The following is a 20,022-nucleotide window of genomic DNA, read 5'->3' as shown; positions in this document are numbered from 1 at the left end:
ATGCTTTTGTTACTTCTAGGTTACTGCAATGCTTTACTTTCCGGCTACCCGGATAAAGCACTAAATAAACTTAAATTAGTGCTAAATATGCCTGCTAGAATCCTGACTAGAACCACATTTTTTTTATCATATTACCCCAGTGCTAGCCTCCCTACACTGGCTTCCTGTTAAGGCAAGGGCTGATTTCAAGGTTTTACTGCTAACCTACAAAGCATTACATGGGCTTGCTCCTGCCTATCTTTCTGATTTGGTCCTGCCGTACATACCTACACGTACACTACGGTCACAAGACGCAGGCCTCCTAATTGTCCCTAGAATTTCTAAGCAAACAGCTGGAGGCAGGGCTTTCTCCTATAGAGCTCAATTTTTATGGAATGGTCTGCCTACCCATGTGAGAGACGCAGACTCGGTCTCAACTTTTAAGTCTTTACTGAAGACTCATCTCTTCAGTGGGTCATATGATTGAGTGTAGTCTGGCTCAGGAGTGTGAAGGTGAACGGAAATGCTCTGGAGCAACGAACCGCCCTTGCTGTCTCTGCCTGGCCGGTTCCCCTCTCTCCACTGGGATTCTCTTCCTCTAACCCTATTACAGGGGCTGAGTCACTGGCTTACTGGTGCTCTTTCATGCCGTCCCTAGGAGGGGTGCTTCACTTCTTGAGTGGGTTGAATCACTGATGTGATCTTCCTGTCTGGGTTGGCGCCCCCCCTTGTGTTGTGCCGTGGCGGAGATCTTTGTGGGCTATACTCAGCCTTATCTCAGGATGGTAAGTTGATGGTTGAAGATATCCCTCTAGTGGTGTGGGGCTGTGCTTTGGCAAAGTGGGTGGGGTTATATCCTTCCTGTTTGGCCCTGTCTGGGGGTATAATCGGATGGGGCCACAGTGTCTCCTGACCCCTCCTGTCTCAGCCTCAAGTATTTATGCTGCAGTAGTTTATGTGTCGTGGGGCTAGGGTCAGTTAGTTATATCTGGAGTACTTCTCCTGTCTTGTCCTGTGTGATCCGGTGTCCGCCTCAATACTACCTTGTCATAATGACTCCTTGCTGTCCCCAGTCCACCTGGCCGTGCTGCTGCTCCAGTTTCAACTGTTCTGCTATGGAACCCTGACCTGTTCACCGGACGTGCTACCTGTCCCACACCTGCTGTTTTCAACTCTCGAGAGACAGCAGGAGCGGTAGAGATACTCTTAATGATCGGCTATGAAAAGCCAACTGACATTTACTCCTGAGGTGCTGACCTTTTGCACTAATAATTTTGCACGCCCAATTTTTCAGTTTTTGATTTGTTAAAAAAGTTTGAAATATCCAATAAATGTCGTTCCACTTCATGATTGTGTCCCACTTGTTGTTGATTCTTCACAAAAAAATACAGTTTTATATCTTTATGTTTGAAGCCAGAAATGTGTCAAAAGGTCGCAAAGTTCAAGGGGGCCGAATAATTTCGCAAGGCATTGTACCTGCTACCTTGAAACCCTTGCACTTCTACCTGTGATCCAGACCAATCATAGAGCAGCCAAAGTGTGACGTTAGGCTTATGTTCTGCCTTACCTCACAAGATATCATTCTTAAACAATTTATAGGAGTTTTGTGTAATTGGGCATGATCATACAAATTGAATTGTATAAACTGCCTTCATTTTGGAAGAATAGATGCTGCCTTGGAAACAGCTAATGGGGATCCATTATATAATATGATTATATATTTGTCATTAAAATCAATCAAATGTTATTGGTCACATACACATGGTTAGCAGATGTTAATGTGTAATATTTGAAATATGCAATACAATTTTTGATACCAAAATGTGTGTGGTAGAGGGTTAGTTACTTTATATATTTGTGAGCTAAAAGGAAACTATCTGAGAAAGAGATTGATTTGATTATTACGTTTATTTGGCACAACAAAACATAAGCTAAGTCTCAGATCACTGAGAACATGTGGAGCACCAGATTTAGCCAATAGCTCATTTCCATCTGTAGTCCCAAAAACATCTAGACATAGGTGAACATCTAGACATGGAAACATTATATACAAAACAGAAATACACCATACAGTAAAGAAGTATGATAATGAGATCAGGACATTTACAGAAGTCAACACATTGTGGTGCAGTAAGCTAAAGCACTGTGGAAGAAAGAAGACAACTAAGGTTCAAATTTTAAAAATCAATCAACATTACACGACGAAAATGGTTCGTTTGTAGATTATGGTGTTATTTAACCCTACATCTTCAAACAGTATCTTAAACAATCCTCCTCCACACCTTTTTATTTATTTATAACTAAATAAACCAGCACTTGACCTCTGACTCTACTGAAGGCTACATTACTGAGGAAAATGTACTTTCTCTGCCTGTGATATGTGGTTGTCCCACCGAGCTATCTTAAGAATGCACTAACTGTAAGTCGCTCTGGATAAGACAGTCTGCTAAATGACTGAGGAGAGCAGCCTCCCTGACACAGAGGAGAGTAGCCTCCCTGACACAGAGGAGAGCAGCCTCCCTGACACTGAGGAGAGCAGCCTCCCTGACACAGAGGAGAGCAGCCTCCCTGACACAGAGGAGAGCAGCCTCCCTGACACAGAGGAGAGCAGCCTCCCTGACACAGAGGAGAGCGGCCTCCCTGACACAGAGGAGAGCAGCCTCCCTGACACAGAGGAGCCTCCCTGACACAGAGGAGCGGCGGCCCCTGACACAGAGGAGAGCGGCCTCCCTGACACAGAGAGCGGCCTCCCTGACACTGAGGAGAGCGGCCTCCCTGACACTGAGGAGAGCGGCCTCCCTGACACTGAGGAGAGCGGCCTCCCTGACACTGAGGAGAGCGGCCTCCCTGACACTGAGGAGAGCGGCCTCCCTGACACTGAGGAGAGCGGCCTCCCTGACACTGAGGAGAGCGGCCTCCCTGACACTGAGGAGAGCGGCCTCCCTGACACTGAGGAGAGCGGCCTCCCTGACACTGAGGAGAGCGGCCTCCCTGACACTGAGGAGAGCAGCCTCCCTGACACTGAGGAGAGCGGCCTCCCTGACACAGAGGAGAGCGGCCTCCCTGACACAGAGGAGAGCGGCCTCCCTGACACAGAGGAGAGCGGCCTCCCTGACACAGAGGAGAGCGGCCTCCCTGACACTGAGGAGAGCGGCCTCCCTGACACTGAGGAGAGCAGCCTCGGTTGAGTGACTTCTCTTCAAGCCTGACTGTTTAGGGTCATTTAAAAAAAAACATACAATCCACCTGCAGTGAAGCTGCTCAGCTATCCAAGGCCCCCCCAAAAAACCTCCCCCCCAGGGGAACCATCCCTGCCCAACCCAACCTAACAACTACCCTCCTGATGTGCCAACAACCAATAAAATACAAATACTGAGAAAAAGAGAAAAGAACAACAATGTAACAACAAAACACATCAAAGACAATCAAATGAAAACAGCAAGGCCAATTGTGTGTGTTTGTGTGCTACTATTTGTGTGTGTGTGTGTGCGCGCACGTGTGTGAATGTGAGTGCATATATATGATGATACGAATTCCAATTTCTTGTGGATAATGTTAGCTAGGTGGCTAATGCTAACGTTAGTTAGGTGTCTAATGCTAATGTTACCTAGGCTAGGGGTTATAGGTTAACGTTAGGGTTTGGCATTAGGTTAAAGGGTTAGCGGTAAGCTTAGCTAACATGTTAAATAGTTACACAGTAAATAAAAAGTAGTTACAAAGTCGCTAATTAGCTAAAATTGTCTGTGATGAGATTAGAACACGCAACTTTTGGTTGCTAGATGTTCACTTTATACAACACGACCAACCACCCTCCTTTCGTTTTTACCTTAAAGTAACCTGTCTTATACACTGAGAATACAAAATATTAAAGATACTGTCACGTGTGCTCCCTCTCCGGCCTCTAGGTCACAGGGCTGCTCGTTATGGCGCACACCTGTCACCATCATTACGCGCGCCTACGCATCGTCAGACTCACCAGGGCTCCATCACCTCCCTGATTAACTTCCCTGTATATGTCGCTCCCTTTGGTTCCTTCCCCAGGCGTTATTGTTTCTGTTCAAGTGTTGAGTTTGTGTGCTGTTCCTGCTTTGTTTTATGTTTGCATTTATTTATTGAAACACTCACTCCCTGAACTTGCTTCCTGACTCTCAGCGCACATCTTTACTGATACCTTCCTAATATTGAGTTCTCCTCCCCTCGTTTGCCCTCAGAACAGCCTCAATTCGTCGGGGCATGGACTCTACAAGGTGTGGAAAGCCTTCCACAGGGATGCTGGTCCATATTGACTCCAATGCTTCCCACAGTGGTGTCAAGTTGGCTGGTGGACTGTTCTTGATAAGATTGGGAAACTGTTTTTGAGTGTGAAAAACCCAGCAGCATTGTAGTTCTTGACACAAACCGGTGTGCCTGGCCCCTACTACCATATCCTGTTCAAAGGCACTTCAATCTTTTGTCTTGCCCATTCCCCCTTTGAATGGCACATACACAATTACATGCCTCAATTCTTTCAAGGCTTAAGATCTTTCTTTAAACCTGTCTCCTCCCCTTCATCTACACTGATTGAAGTGGATTTAATAAGTGACGTCAATAAGGGATCATAGCTTCACCTAGTCAGCCTGTCATGGAAAAAGCATGTGTCCTTAATGTTTTGTACACTCAGTGTATAACCATATCAATTGTAACCAGGCTATAATTTCATGGGGTAGCCTAGTGGTTAGAGCGTTGGACTAGAAACCGAAAGGTTGCAAGTTCATATCCCCGAGCTGACAAGGTACAAATCTGTCGTTCTGCCCCTGAACAGGCAGTTAACCCACTGTTCCTAGGCCGTCATTGAAAATAAGCATTTGTTCTTAACTGACTTGCCTAGTTAAATAAAGGTAAAATAAAAAAGTTGCAGTTATGTAAGAAATGTTTATGATTCATGGCACTTCTTGATCATTTTTAATGTTCATTAGTGAGTATTGTACCTAATAGCTCATAATGGATATACTGGGAAGTTCTATGCCTACAACACAATAAAAGACAAGTCTACCAGATAGTTAAAGTTTTTATTAGGGAAGCTGCAGCAGGGGCATCAGAACAGCTCAGTCCCTGGGTGGAGGGGTTGGTGAGCAGGTCGTCACACGCTGCAGCCATAAAGGGTCATCTGGTGTCAGAGGTTAAACAGAGCTCACTGGACCCAATATTAACCTGAGATCCGTGTATATGAAAATGTCATAACTTCACAATCTTCACACTGACTTAGTGACTGAAAGTTGGAATTACAGCAAGTATCTCAGCTTAGTATTTGGTCGACTGAGTATGGGCACACTGGACAGAGGCTGGGACAGCAAGGGCATGAAAACAAACATTTTTCCAGTTGGAGGGCTGTTAAAGAATATCTTCTATAGATCAGTAAATAATCAACTTTTTATTTGCAATATCGTATTAGCATACTTGGGTTCAGAAACCTACAAAACGTAAATTAAATGGAATGACTTATGTCATAATTTGGTCTCAAAACTAGTCATCATTATGGTCGTAGTGACATTTTCTATGGGAATGCTTTGATTAAGGATAGCAAAGTTAAGTAAGAGCATGTTTGGCTATACAAAAAAGTTATCAAAGTTTATTGGTCGCGTACAGATTTGCAGGTGCAGCAAAATTCTTGTTTCTAGCTCCAACAATGCAGTTATATCTAGTAATATAATACATAATCCAAACTTCTGAAGAAGAAATGAAGACGTATCAGAATAATGTATGAGAATGTTGTTTATAGACAGTCCAGATCAGGGAAGTAGAATTAACGTACAAAAGTTTTTCGAACAAGGAGACTGCGTCTGTCGACATACAGTTCTGTGAATGCATCCTTTTCAAGACATGCTTAATAATAATTTATTGGTCCCAACCAGTTATCCAGTGTGACCTTTAACCTCAGGATCCGCACTTCTGCACGGCTGTCTCTGATGACGGGCCGCCGTTAGCGATACCATCATCAGGTTCAGGGGTCATTACGGCCACCGGTGGATCAGAACCTGATGTCAACTGCTCCTTCTTAAAGCCTGAGGAGACAGGAAATAAAGAGAAGCATCTCACACACACGTTCTATGTAAAGGTTATGCAAAGGGAAAACAAGGTTTAGTAGACCAGCGCCAAAATTGATTTAGTTCCCAAAAGATGCAATTAGCCTGCCTAATCGTAGTGACTGATAATGCTTTATAAATCCTAGCCGTACATAGCTGGTTATCAAACAAGAGCTCAAGAAGTATCAAATTGTCAAAACAGTTGCCATCACGATTGACACAGGGTAAACGTTACAGACATATGGAGTGAACTTAGAGTGTTATTATAGAAGTTGCTACACAGATCTAAGAAATGTTGTCCAACCAGGGTTTAGAGATTAACCTTCTCAGCCGGTGCTTAAAATGTGGAGATGCAATAAGCTAATTGAAATTAGAAGACTTAGCCTGCAAGCCATGGGATAACTCAGTCTCTGATAAGGGAACCTATTACCAGTGCCAGCCTGCCCATTGGGCAAAAACTGGTTGAATCAACACTGTTCCACTTCATTAAATAATAAATAATAATAATAATGTGATGACGTTGAATCAATGGTGAAAAACTGATTGGATTTGCAAAAATGGAATTTAGTCTTTTTCACCCAACTTAACATAAATCCAATGTCATGGTGAAATGTTTTTGATTTCACATTGGTTGACGACAGAAACAGAGGTTGTCTGTGCTACATATCAGTGTAATGTATCAATGGCCGATATCAAATGTATACATGCAGTAAAGAGGGTAATGAAACACAGGGCTCTATTCAATGTGGATTGATGAACTACAGATTGCGTGATAGAGATGTAAAGGTCATTTCTGACTGAGCTGACATAGGCAGCGAGTTAAAGAGCCTGCAGACTGTGGGGGGAAACAAGGACGTGGTTATTGGCGGCCATTCAAAAACTAAATTGGTTCTAACAAAGTGGATATTCATAAAATCAGTCATGATTTATGCGTTCTAACAGGCCCACAATGTGGTTATTAAAATCAAATATGGATATATTAAGCTGTTTATGCTGCATAATGTTGGGTTTTAACTTGAAATATACTTATTCCCGTCACTATATAATAACTTATTGATTACGTTACATGTATGATAAGCTGCTGCCAGCTGAAGGGCAATAGTATCTGATAAGACAGGCCAGCTGAAGGGCAATAGTCTCTGATAAGACAGGCCAGCTGAAGGGCAATAGTCTCTGATAAGACAGGCCAGCTGAAGGGCAATAGTCTCTGATAAGACAGGCCAGCTGAAGGGCAATAGTATCTGATAAGACAGGCCAGCTGAAGGGCAATAGTATCTGATAAGACAGGCCAGCTGAAGGGCAATAGTATCTGATAAGACAGGCCAGCTGAAGGGCAATAGTATCTGATAAGACAGGCCAGCTGAAGGGCAATAGTATCTGATAAGACAGGCCAGCTGAAGGGCAATAGTATCTGATAAGACAGGCCAGCTGAAGGGCAATAGTATCTGATAAGACAGGCCAGCTGAAGGGCAATAGTATCTGATAAGACAGGCCAGCTGAAGGGCAATAGTCTCTGATAAGACAGGCCAGCTGAAGGGCAATAGTATCTGATAAGACAGGCCAGCTGAAGGGCAATAGTATCTGATAAGACAGGCCAGCTGAAGGGCAATAGTATCTGATAAGACAGGCCAGCTGAAGGGCAATAGTATCTGATAAGACAGGCCAGCTGAAGGGCAATAGGCTCTGATAAGACAGGCCAGCTGAAGGGCAATAGTATCTGATAAGACAGGCCAGCTGAAGGGCAATAGTATCTGATAAGACAGGCCAGCTGAAGGGCAATAGTATCTGATAAGACAGGCCAGCTGAAGGGCAATAGTATCTGATAAGACAGGCCAGCTGAAGGGCAATAGTCTCTGATAAGACAGGCCAGCTGAAGGGCAATAGTATCTGATAAGACAGGCCAGCTGAAGGGCAATAGTATCTGATAAAACAGGCCAGCTGAAGGGCAATAGTATCTGATAAGACAGGCCAGCTGAAGGGCAATAGTATCTGATAAGACAGGCCAGCTGAAGGGCAATAGTATCTGATAAGACAGGCCAGCTGAAGGGCAATAGTATCTGATAAGACAGGCCAGCTGAAGGGCAATAGTATCTGATAAGACAGGCCAGCTGAAGGGCAATAGTATCTGATAAGACAGGCCAGCTGAAGGGCAATAGTCTGATAAGACAGGCCAGCTGAAGGGCAATAGTATCTGATAAGACAGGCCAGCTGAAGGGCAATAGTCTCTGATAAGACAGGCCAGCTGAAGGGCAATAGTCTCTGATAAGACAGGCCAGCTGAAGGGCAATAGTATCTGATAAGACAGGCCAGCTGAAGGGCAATAGTATCTGATAAGACAGGCCAGCTGAAGGGCAATAGTATCTGATAAGACAGGCCAGCTGAAGGGCAATAGTCTCTGATAAGACAGGCCAGCTGAAGGGCAATAGTATCTGATAAGACAGGCCAGCTGAAGGGCAATAGTATCTGATAAGACAGGCCAGCTGAAGGGCAATAGTATCTGATAAGACAGGCCAGCTGAAGGGCAATAGTCTCTGATAAGACAGGCCAGCTGCAGAACTAGGGGGGAGCGGGGATGTATTGGCTGTCTAGATATGTAAGGAGTTGACCATGCCTAGGAGGAGGTTATAAACACACGTGCTTGTGTAATCATAACTAGGGCTGTTACGTTAACTGTATTTCCGCCACACCGGTGATCACGAGTCATGACCGCAGTCAAATTCCACGTGACCGTTTAGTCACAGTAAGGCTTCTCCAAGCTCTGATGCTGCGGATTGTCATTAGTAGTCTACCAAACATGTTAACTGCTTGTTCTCAGCACTCTATTGTCCCTCTAATCACTCTGACATTAATGCAAATATGATCAAAAATCGAATCAAACACTTCATGAAAGCCCATGAGCTCATGTTGCGCAAAATGTTTATAGGCTATGCAATTGCGCAAGAAAACAGAGTAATGACCACTATTAAAAAGAGAAGGATCACATCAGCTTTCTATAGGCTAGGCCTACTATATTTATTTCTTAACTTTCCTAATATTAAGCACACTGCTTCTCTTTACAACAGGAGTCTAGACTACCTGGCTGGCATGAAATGAAAATGAACAGTGGGAAAAGCGTCCTCCATTCGCTTTTTAAGTTCATAGATGACATGTATTTTTTCCCTCTGCCCCCATTTCGATACAGGTGCATGATAATGGTCCATTATAAATCAAAACTAATTTTACACATATATTATTTAGTAAATGTAAAAAAGATTCAACCAAGAATAGTTTGATGGGTGACAATATTAGCCTATCACTTGTGAATGATGCCCAGCTTAAGGCAAGAAACAGAGCATGCCTTGTTTGTGCGACTTTTTGTAATCATAGTCGCACACTTCATGTAGTCCAGCCCATAGGCCTATATGTTTTGATAAGGTTTTTATCACAACTAAAGTGGCCAAATAACTTTAAATTAAGCACATTCATACGCTTTACAGCGGATGTAGAGCCTAACTGGCATAAAATATCCAGCACGTGAGTTTCAAGTTTAGGGAACAATTTTCAAATGCATCTTTATAATAAAAGCATTTACCTGTATAATCACATGTGGTCACATTTGAGAATGGTGTTTTCTGCTAATGGAACATTTGCTCTTATATCCTACTGCCGTGTGTGCATTGCTGGGCTTATAATGTGAAAAAATATCCTAATAGTTTATAAACGTTTTAAGCTAAATGTTCTGATCTGTTGTGTCAGGCTCAATGCTTAAAACAGGTTTTTTGATGCTAGTGGTTGTATTCATTTGGGATCTATCGTGTCCCACAACTGTCCCAGACTATGTTGGGAATATTTATTTCTCGCACAGAATAGGTCAACTTTTGTACTAGAGAGGATAGTAGATTGACAAAGGATAGTGCTTCTGCTGTTCGTTTGGCCTACTCATCTTGTTGGCTGACGAAAACCAATTGTGGACAGTTCTTCCAATATCTTCAATATGAGCCTCGGAATTGGATAAGGACGCGCGCAGTTGGATTCACGATGGGTCTGTCTTGTAGCCTGTGAGAAAGACCAGATCACGTGACAGAGTCATGTGAGAGGTGCTTCAGCACGCAGCCGGGAGGAGGGAATGATCATTATTATATTCAGCCTAAGGGTCCAAAGTCCCTTGGGAATGGATGTTTTTAGGGGGCATTACAGCCACACAGGGGATGTAGCCAGGATATTGCTTGTCAAATTGTGAATGAGAGACTGATGAAGTGTGTGAAGCCTGCACAAAAAAAATAACGTATTACATCTTTCATTGTAAATACAATAAAAGTGTAAGTACAATTTAAAAAATGTAAATATTTTAACCTTCTCCAAAATAACTTCAGAGTCACACTCATAAAGTGTATAATAGTTTCCCCTTCTTGATCACAGAAAAGGCAGATGTCTAAATTCATGGATTTAGAGGACAACTGCAAGGGTATACTTTGTGCAAGATTTTAAAGTGAAATTCTTTTACTTTATTTGATATACAAAATGTGTGGGGGAGCAATCAAGCTTTCTTCCATTCAATTTCAGTAGCATATGCATTCCAGAAGAATTTCCCTCAAGGAGCTAACTTTTTAACTCCAAAAACAAGATATCTTAAGAATGTATTATTACATTTGTTTTCCAGCAGGGGGAAACCTTCTAACAGAAGTTGTGCATTTATCCTGACATGTTCTCCAAAACACAAATGACATTTAATTAATTGAGTAAGTTCTGAAGGTATTGCTTTGCATATAGAATACAATTATTTATAATGTATTGGGAAGTTCTATTTTTCTAAATAACTTTCTATAAGAGTATATTTCCTTATTTATCAAATAAATCAATTAATTATTATTTCTATAGTTGTAAGGTAGTTAGCTCTGTGGCATTGTTCGGTAATGCCAGTATACTTAACAATGGTATTGTTAGGTGGCGCCATTGTTCTAATCTATGCCATAGAGGTAGTTAGCTCTGTTGCATTGTTCGGTAATGCCAGTATACTTAACAATGGTATTGTTAGGTGGCGCCATTGTTCTAATCTATGCCATAGAGGTAGTTAGCTCTGTTGCATTGTTCGGTAATGCCAGTATACTTAACAATGGTATTGTTAGGTGGCGCCATTGTTCTAATCTATGCCATAGAGGTAGTTAGCTCTGTTGCATTGTTCGGTAATGCCAGTATACTTAACAATGGTATTGTTAGGTGGCGCCATTGTTCTAATCTATGCCATAGAGGTAGTTAGCTCTGTTGCATTGTTCGGTAATTACAGTGTTCTTAAAGCTGCAATATTCAGCTTTTTGGGTGACCAAATTAATATATAAATGTGAGTTATAGATCTGTCATTCACAAAGTAGTAATTCAATATTAAACTGATTATGGCAGTAGGCAGATTATGCAATCATCATGCAAACACCTTAATCTTAATATCAAGAAGACATACAGATGAAGTCGGAATTTTAAATAAACAAGTTAATGACTCCAACCTAAGTGTTTCAACCACAACAAATATCTTGTTAACAAACTATAGTTTTGGCAAGTCGGTTAGGACATCTACTTTGTGTATGACACAAGTAATTTTTCCAACAATTGTTTACAGACAGATTATTTCATTGTATCACAATTCCAGTGGGTCAGAAGTTTACATACACTAAGTTGACTGTGCCTTTAAACAGCTTGGAAAACTCAGAAAAGTATGTCATGGCTTTAGAAGCTTCTGATAGGCTCATTGACATCATTTGAGTCACTTTGAGGTGTACCTGTGGATGTATTTCAAGGCCTACCTTCACACTCAGTGCCTCTTTGCTTGACATCATGGGAAAATCAAAAGAAATCAGCCAAGACCTCAGAAAAAAAATTGTAGACCTCCACAAGTCTGGTTCATCCTTGGGAGAAATTTCCAAATGCCTGAAGGTACCACGTTCATCTGTACAAACAATAGTATGCAAGTATAAACACCATGGGACCACGCAGCCGTCATACCGCTCAAGAAGGAGACGCGTTCTGTCTCCTGGAGATGAACGTACTTTGGTGCGAAAAGTGCAAATCAATCCCAGAACAGCCAAGGACCTTGTGAAGATGCTGGAGGAAACATGTACAAATGTATCTATATCCACAGTAAAACGAGTCCTATGTCGACATAACCTGAAAGGCCGCTCAGCAAGGAAGAAGCCACTCCTCAAACTGCCATAAAAAAAGTCAGACTACAGTTTGCAACTGCACATGGGGACAAAGATCGTACTTTTTGGAGAAATGTCCTCTTGTCTGATGAAACAAAAATAGAACTGTTTGGTCATAATAACCATTGTTATGTTTGGGGGAGGATTGCAAGCCGAAGAACACCATCCCAACCATCATGTTGTGGGGGTGCTTTGCAGCAGGAGAGTCTTGTGCACTTAACAAAATAGATGACATTATGAGGAATGAAAATGATATGGATATATTGAAGCAACATCTCAAGACATAAGTCAGGAAGTTAAAGCTTGGTCGCAAATGAGTCTTCCAAATGGACAATGACCCCAAGCATACTTCCAAAGTTTTGGCAAAATGGCTTGAGGACAACAAAGTAAAGGTATTGGAGTGGCCATCACAAAGCCCTGACCTCAATCCTATAGAACATTTGTGGGCAGAACTGAAAAATCTTTGCGAGCAAGGAGGCCTACAAACCTGACTCAGTTACACCAGCTCTGTCAGGAGGAATGGGCAAAAATTGACTCAACTTATTGTGGAAAGGCTACCCGAAACATTTGACCCAAGTTAAACAATTTAAAGGCAATGCTATCAAATACTAATTGAGTGTATGTAAACTTCTGACCCACTGAGAATATGATGAAAGGATTAAATGTCAGGAATTGTGAAAAACTGATTTTAAATGTATTTGGCCAAGATGTATGTAAACTTATGACTTCAACTGTACACCTGGTTTTCTTTACAATCTAAACACCTTAAATTGGCAATCCGAACTCAGAATCAAATATGCTTCCCAAAAATAAGTTTATTTTGCTTGGCGATTTTCTGCATTCATCAGGGTGCCACCAGATTTCACGTGTCCATGTAAACAGGTTCATTTGGGGAAATCATTATTTTTTGCAAAGCATGTCAACTTTAATCGAACTATGATATTAATCTGACTAGCCACAATAACCAGATTGTGTGCATGTAACCATAGTCATTGAAAGCAAGTATAAGAAGGGGTCGATCTTTATTAAATGTGTCACTCAGTCTGACACCGAGTTTATAATAAACACGTTTCCTAATTCAGAGTGATATGACATAATGCCACCTAAAAAAAAATCCATGCCTTATTTGTATACTTCCTGTTCTTAAGTTTTGTTTTTGCGTCTTCCTTTCGGTTTTGTACACCAGCTGAAAATTCACATTTTTCTCTAAACTATCATTTTTGTTTTATCACAAATTGAAATTAGGCGAACAATTAGAATTTTAGCAACCAGGAAAAGGTCGAGCGATTTTTAGACAGCGCATCTTTGGGTGCGTTCGTAAATTCACTCTAGCCATCTACTCCGATTGTAGAGCACTCTCGTCTGTGTGCCAGAGCGCAAAATAACTGATGACTTTACGAACACGCAACACCCATTGAATATGAACAGTGTCAAACGTCGGCAAAAAAGGTATTCAATTGTTGCCAGCAGCACAGCTAGTCACTAACGCTCTAGATAACATAACAGCCTAACCAGCTCTGTCATGGTGAGTAAAATGGTCAGTGAGGTGTTCGGTCATTTGTGTCTGGAAGTAGCTGACAAGCTAGCCAACTATAGCCAGTTAACGTTCGGTCAGAACACTCGGATGAACCCTTCTCGACCAGCGCGTTCAGTGAGCGCTCTGAACGCTCCGAGAATGAAACGCTCTGAATTTACCAACTGACAATCTAACAACCCTCTGAATTTACGAACAACCCAAAGTGCACTCTGACACACTGGAAGCAATTTACGAACGCACCCTTTACTACGGCATTGTTAGGTAACGCAAGTGTTCTTGCATGGCATTGTAGATAAGTTGATAACAATCAGCATTGTTGCATATCTATGGCATTACTGTTCTTACCAATAACACCACATGGTGTGAAGATGGGCTTCTCCTCTTGCTCTCCCTCAGCAATGTGGGCCCGAATCTTCCTCACCGTCCAGATGCTGGCTGAAAGATGGAGAGAATGAGACAGATAATTATTTGAAAAACATTATTGAAATGACACCTCACAAGAGATCATTGGCATAGATGTGTATAGCCTGAGTAACATGACTTCGTATATGTTACTTTGTAACAACTACAATGAAGAGATCGGCGCGCACCTTTGATCAGAAGTCAAACCATGGCGCGAGAGTCTGTTCTTCTTTCTCCTCAGAAAATTGATGTTTTTGTTGTCAGATAGATGAATGTCTTGCTGCTTGAATGATGTCTTTTAGTAGTACAGTCGATCTGCTGTTACCAAACCAGTTACACAAAAGCACACCCAATTACGTATGCCTTAGATAACCTTAGAGGTGGAGTTTCAGGAACTCGTCTCTCTATTGGAGCAGATAGCTACACGGCTTCACTGATTGGCTACTTCTATATAGCGCAATAGTTACGTCTGATCTAGTCTCGTGATCTGCTTATGTATTGGATAAGTGAATTGAGGAGTATTTTTGGTGATGGTAAACATGTCATACATATCACTCTGAATTAGAAAACGTGTTTATTATAAACTCATGTGACACATTTACTAAAACTAACTGTGGGACAATTTGTCCAAGGTCATTTGTACCAATGTATCACTGGTTTCTGTAGACTATGGTGGTTTAATAAACATAATTCAATTTGCTGATTGAAGTACACAAACTTATGATTTTAAATAATTTATTGCCCATATTGTACATAATATTTTCCTGTTTCATATCGTCACACAACTGCAAAATTCATGCAACATTCCAGTGAATATTACAGACCTCACCATACCAATACAGCAGTTTATTCAAGATATTTGCATTTCTAACTTCAATATATACACATTTCACTTTAACTTAAGTTTTATATCTCAAAAAATACAATCATTTACATCACACACACCATATAATTCTCAGTCTTTCAGGGCATTACAATAATTTTTATTTTTACAAAAAATAAAACAGGACATTTTCAATCACCAAGGAAGTAGGACAACTACTGTAGACACTCAAAATAAATGTGAAGTGTGGGCTAGAAGGTACATGACTAGGCTTCAGACACAGCTCTACAGTGTTACAATTCTGTATAGTCAATCTTTGCAGTACTTACCAGTGACATTACAGTGAACTGCACCTCACATACATGTCATACATATTGGATTAAACTATTACCTCCACCTGAACAACTGCTATTCTGATGTCTACTCCTCAGTCCACAATCAACCCCTATCACCTTGTGTATATCTGAGAGTTTGGATAGGTATATGCTATTTGGTTTATAATTAGTTCGACCATGGCTTATATACCAAGCTGGGTGGAATTATTTTCACCATATTGCTTATACCTATCCAACTCTCTCAGATCTAAACAAGTACCTAGAGAGTAGGGGCTAAGACTCCAAGGCTCCACATCTTTATTTTTCACACAAAACAAGAAAAACAATAAAATTCCACTAGGAGAGGGCTAATTGGAGGGCTGGAGTGTTGCTGGGCAGACTTCAGTCCAACCTGATCTTCTGATTGGTCATCCTGTAGATGATGCTGTCATATCCTGGGTCCATGTTCCACAGATTGTATGAGATGACAATGACAGCCAAGGCAAGGATGATCATCAGCCATAGCACGATGTTGAAGATCACTGCATAATTAAAGTTATATTTATAGGCCAGGTTATAGGGACTGCCAGGGTTACTCTGTGTGATGAGGAGAGAAAGGAGGAAAGAGAGAGAGGATTTCAGTAGTTGCAAATCTCATCTATGAAGTATAGAATTTCAGACATCTAAAAATGCTCATGCTCATAAATATATACAGCAGAGGAAGCTGTTGGGAGGAGCTATAGGAGGACAAGTTCATTGTAATGGCTGGAATGGAATAATTAGAATGATATCAAAAATATAGAAAACACATCGACTCCGTTCCATTCCAGCCATTACAATGAGACATCATTCTATAGCTCCTCCCACCAGCCTCCACTGATCCATAGATATGTACATAAAACATAAAAACAGAAGATCTGGGCAGATGAAGCTAATATAAACAAACATACGATCTGTTTGGACTCCAGGATGGAGCGGGACTTCCTGGTCAATGGTGCCTCAAAGCTCTTCACCGTGACAACCTCGACCACCGCACTGTCACCATAGAGACCAAACACGTCCTCGCCAAACTACAGCACAGGAGAGAGAGAGCAAAAGATGACAAACAGGTGGTCACGTATAGCGATAAAAACCCAGAAACACTACTCGTGCCACTACCACTAACCATTTTATTTGATATATAGATGCCCCCAGGAAGCCCCCCCCCCCCCCCCCGTGCTTACCTTCTGTAGGACGTTGGCCAGGATGGCGGTGGCGTCTCGATACTGTGGGGAGTCCTGTCCGTAGCGACGGCCCAGCTCCTCCAGGCCAGACAGCTCCAGGGAGTACAGGTCAGGGGAGTGGTCCTGGGCCAGGTGCCGGTGTCTCTGCAGCTACATGAGGGTGAGGGGGTTAGCCACAACAGATGACCAGCGTTGAAATTATCCAATTCCCCTGTGCCCAACAAAAAACATATTCAGTCTTACCAGGGCAGTGATGTCATGCAGAACCTGGACCTCAGACAGGAAGAGCAGATCAGCCTATAAGAAGAGAGGAAGAAGATCAGAGTTCAGAGATCAACCAACCCTTATTCACTTTAACCGAGGGACGCAGATAGAACCAGCACTAGTTATACATGTTACCTCAGCGTTGCGGTTGAGGGAGTTAAGTGGCAGGGAGGCCAGCACGGAGCCATCCTGGGAGAGACGAGAACGGATCTGCTGCAGGGTCACAGGCAGGTCCTCAAACACCGCGTTGGCCTTCCCCAGCATGTACAGCCTCTGTAGACACACGTAGACACACACACAATAATGGCGCCGGAGGGGATGGCTGACGTTTTATGAGCTACTAACCAACTGCATTGTTGGTTAAGGGCTTGTAAGTCAGCATTTCACAGTAAGGTCTACTACACCTTTTGTATTCGGCGCACGTGACAAATACATTTTTATTTGATAACATTACTATCCCCCTGCACATACAAACCCTCTGGAAAAAAGAAACCTTTACACATGTGCTGTCCATACAGTACCTCCTCACTAGGGGCCAGCTGGAGGACCACAGGAGTGTCCTCAGCAAAGAGAGAATGAACCGTCTCAGCCACACTGTCCAGGGTGAAGGGTACCGGCTAGAGGAGAGAGGGAACAAGGGAAGAGTTACTAATAACAGAGCCTTGGTGAAGAATCTCATTCGAATTAGAACGTTGCTGCTGCTCAACCATCACCCCTGATGGGGAGCCTGGCCTCACTCACGTTCTCCAAGGGATAGGATGCCACATTCTGGGGCAGGGCCAGGCTGTCCACCCCCCTCACCACCACCAGCACGTTGGCCCTGGGACGCTGGAACAACTGACCTGCCCGGAGGCCTGGCCAGGAGAGATCCTACAAACACAGATGTTAGAGTATCATGTAAAATACCAGAGGCTTGCGCACCTGTTCAAACATAGGATATGTGCCTGTGTGGGTCTTCACGGGTGCAAGTGGACGCGATATACCTGAGACCCAACCCCCAAATTCAAACTTATGCTATAGGTTATGCAGAGCTGTGGTCAGGTCCACTCTGGTCTATCAGCTGTAGTTACATAGACCCGATGACAATCAAACAGGACCTGACCCGGACCCAAGGGACATTTATTTTATGTGAATACGGTTAATTTATTGACATATAGAAGGCCTGGTCAATATAATATAAAGACCTATTTGTTAAGCAGAAGAGCAACTTGGCTGATAAACATAATGTTTGGGGTCTAATCGGGTGTGGTTGATACTGTTAGGGTATGGGTTAGGTCAAGTTCTCTTCCGGTCCGATTGTTCTAGGGTCTGTTTGATTCTCAATTGTATTTTTTTCAATGATCGGGTCAGGTCTGATTGTCCTCAGGTCCTGGTGTGTGTGTACCTCCTGGACAGAGAACCCCATAGTCAGAGCCACCATATCTGGAATCTTCTCCCCAGAGATTGGCCAGTCTCCCTTTTGGAAGGACACGTACCCTGGGGCCTGCAATATGGTGAGGCTGTCCCCCTGAACGCCTGAGGGAAAACAGAAGGAATTGGTTTGGTTCAAATAATATTGTCTATAAACAACTTCTAACTTATCAAAGCTAGCTACTGTTTGGAGTTCAATATGGTGTAGGTGGAGGGGACACCAGGGCCACATAATATGACTTTTGGAGGTTCATCTAGGTGGGTTCTGATAGTATGGTGTTGCCATTTGCCTGTTAATTACAAACTGTGAAAGACAGCCATTTAATGAATGGGAATGCCAAGCTACAGTAGATAGTTAGTTAGCCGGAGTCTCGTGACTGGGAAAGCAGAAGGATTTTTGAGGAAGTTAAGCGAATATGGTGTGTATTCATTAGTTGGATGCCAATTCAAAACGTTTTGTCAGTTGCAAACGTTTTGCAATAGTAACTATAGGAACCAAACGGAAGCAAGTAGAACGAAACGTGGAGGGACCGTCCTGAATTTTTCCAATATAAAACTATCGTTATCGTTCAAAACGTCTTCCGTTTGGAGTAAACGATGTGCAATACACCAAACGTTTAGCAACAGAATCCGACTAATGAATGCTGTATGTCACGTGATACAGCTGGCTAGCCGAGACTGTGCCCTGTGAGTCTGGTTAGTAAGACAGCTTACAATGAACCATAGCCATATTGCTAGATAGTGTTGTGCACAACAACAGACGGGGTAAAACTGCAGGAAATGGCTCATCATGTTAGTTCATGTTTTGTCGTTCCAGTTCGGTGGTTATTGTTGTTGCCTGGCGGTCAGGCTGTCAAGTTAGCTTACTAGCAAGCTGGGGAAATTAGCCCAACTAAAAAACAGTATTTAATCGTTATAACATATTTATAAGGGAAAAGACACGGCTTGCCACAAATTGCCAACAATATTTATATCAACACGATTGGAAGTGTTCTTTAAAGTCATTTCTTTAGCGTTAGCTAGCTAAAACTGTTAGTGCCTCTTAGCTAACGTTACCGTTTTCATTAATGCAAATGAATCGTTAACGTTATAACATCCCCATGAGATCATTTCCAGAAAACGATCTACATCAGTAGCTAAATAATCAGATACAAGATTTCCAAGTTTTACCTGCCGTAAAAGCCGAGCAGAAGATAAACGTTACGCTGAATAAAGTCTCCATCCTTCGGCGATTTTCCAGCAACATAATTCCCCTTTTGCTCTAACGTAGATCAGATGACTCGCGTGTCACGTATATCTTCTTCGTGTGGCTTTCCGGAAGAATAGACGCTGTGTGGTGTTTTGCTGCTTGTCGCAGGTCAGAGTGCGGATTGCACATTTTGGTCACAAACAACAAGAAAAAGGGGCATGGGAGAGTCTTATATTGCACCACTATCTAACCCTGCACCTATACAATACCCACTACTTTCACCCAAAAAGGTCCTACACCATCTTCCTATAGAACATCAGCACTTAAATCTCTCACCCCCAAATATTTCCCTGCTGCAACTACCACGTATATCTTCTGTGATTTTCGCACCAACGGCACAGTGCATTTGATCACCATGGCTATAAATACAAGAAATCAGCGGTATAAGGCACTGCATCTCAGGGCTAGAGGCGTCACTACAGACACCCTGGTTCAAATTCAGGCTGAATCACAACCGGCCATGATTGGGAGTCCCATAGGGTGGCGCAAAATTGTCCCAGTGTCTTCCGGGTTTGGCTGGTGTAGGCCATTATTGTAAATAAGAATTTGTTCTTACCTAATTAAATAAAGATTAAATAAAATACTAAAA

General features: G+C 42.4%; 1 protein-coding gene and 1 long non-coding RNA gene across 2 annotated transcripts; both read right to left on the bottom strand.

Annotated features, from left to right (window-relative positions):
• Positions 1 to 5,008: 5,008 nt before the first annotated feature.
• Positions 5,009 to 14,491, bottom strand: LOC115112926 (uncharacterized). The gene is made up of 3 exons (XR_003861047.2): positions 14,339 to 14,491; positions 14,094 to 14,183; positions 5,009 to 6,020 (listed from the first exon to the last, which is right to left on the bottom strand). It is a non-coding gene; the product is annotated as an uncharacterized LOC115112926 (long non-coding RNA).
• Positions 14,492 to 14,868: 377 nt separating this feature from the next.
• Positions 14,869 to 19,480, bottom strand: LOC115112920 (renin receptor-like). The gene is made up of 9 exons (XM_029639986.2): positions 19,355 to 19,480; positions 18,159 to 18,289; positions 17,516 to 17,644; positions 17,296 to 17,391; positions 16,910 to 17,047; positions 16,754 to 16,807; positions 16,511 to 16,660; positions 16,238 to 16,357; positions 14,869 to 15,884 (listed from the first exon to the last, which is right to left on the bottom strand). Exons 1-9 carry the CDS (start codon positions 19,428 to 19,430, stop codon positions 15,690 to 15,692), a joined length of 1,089 nt encoding a protein of 362 aa, XP_029495846.2. The 5' UTR covers positions 19,431 to 19,480; the 3' UTR covers positions 14,869 to 15,689.
• Between the last annotated feature and the right edge of the window lie 542 nt (positions 19,481 to 20,022).

Source organism: Oncorhynchus nerka, linkage group LG3, assembly GCF_034236695.1.
Source record: "Oncorhynchus nerka isolate Pitt River linkage group LG3, Oner_Uvic_2.0, whole genome shotgun sequence".
NCBI classification, from domain to species: Eukaryota; Metazoa; Chordata; class Actinopteri; order Salmoniformes; family Salmonidae; genus Oncorhynchus; species Oncorhynchus nerka.
The sequence above is the reverse complement of the archived record's forward strand: the minus strand, read 5'-3'. Positions and strand labels throughout refer to the sequence as shown.

Coding starts and splice junctions, on each gene's coding strand:
- LOC115112920 (XM_029639986.2), bottom strand. CDS start 19,430: ATGTTGCTGGAAAATCGCCGAAGGATGGAGACTTTATTCAGCGTAACG. Junction 18,290..19,354: donor CTGCTCGGCTTTTACGGCAG/GTAAAACTTGGA, acceptor GTTTTCCCTCAG/GCGTTCAGGGGGACAGCCTC. Junction 16,661..16,753: donor TGCATGACATCACTGCCCTG/GTAAGACTGAAT, acceptor ACCCTCATGTAG/CTGCAGAGACACCGGCACCT.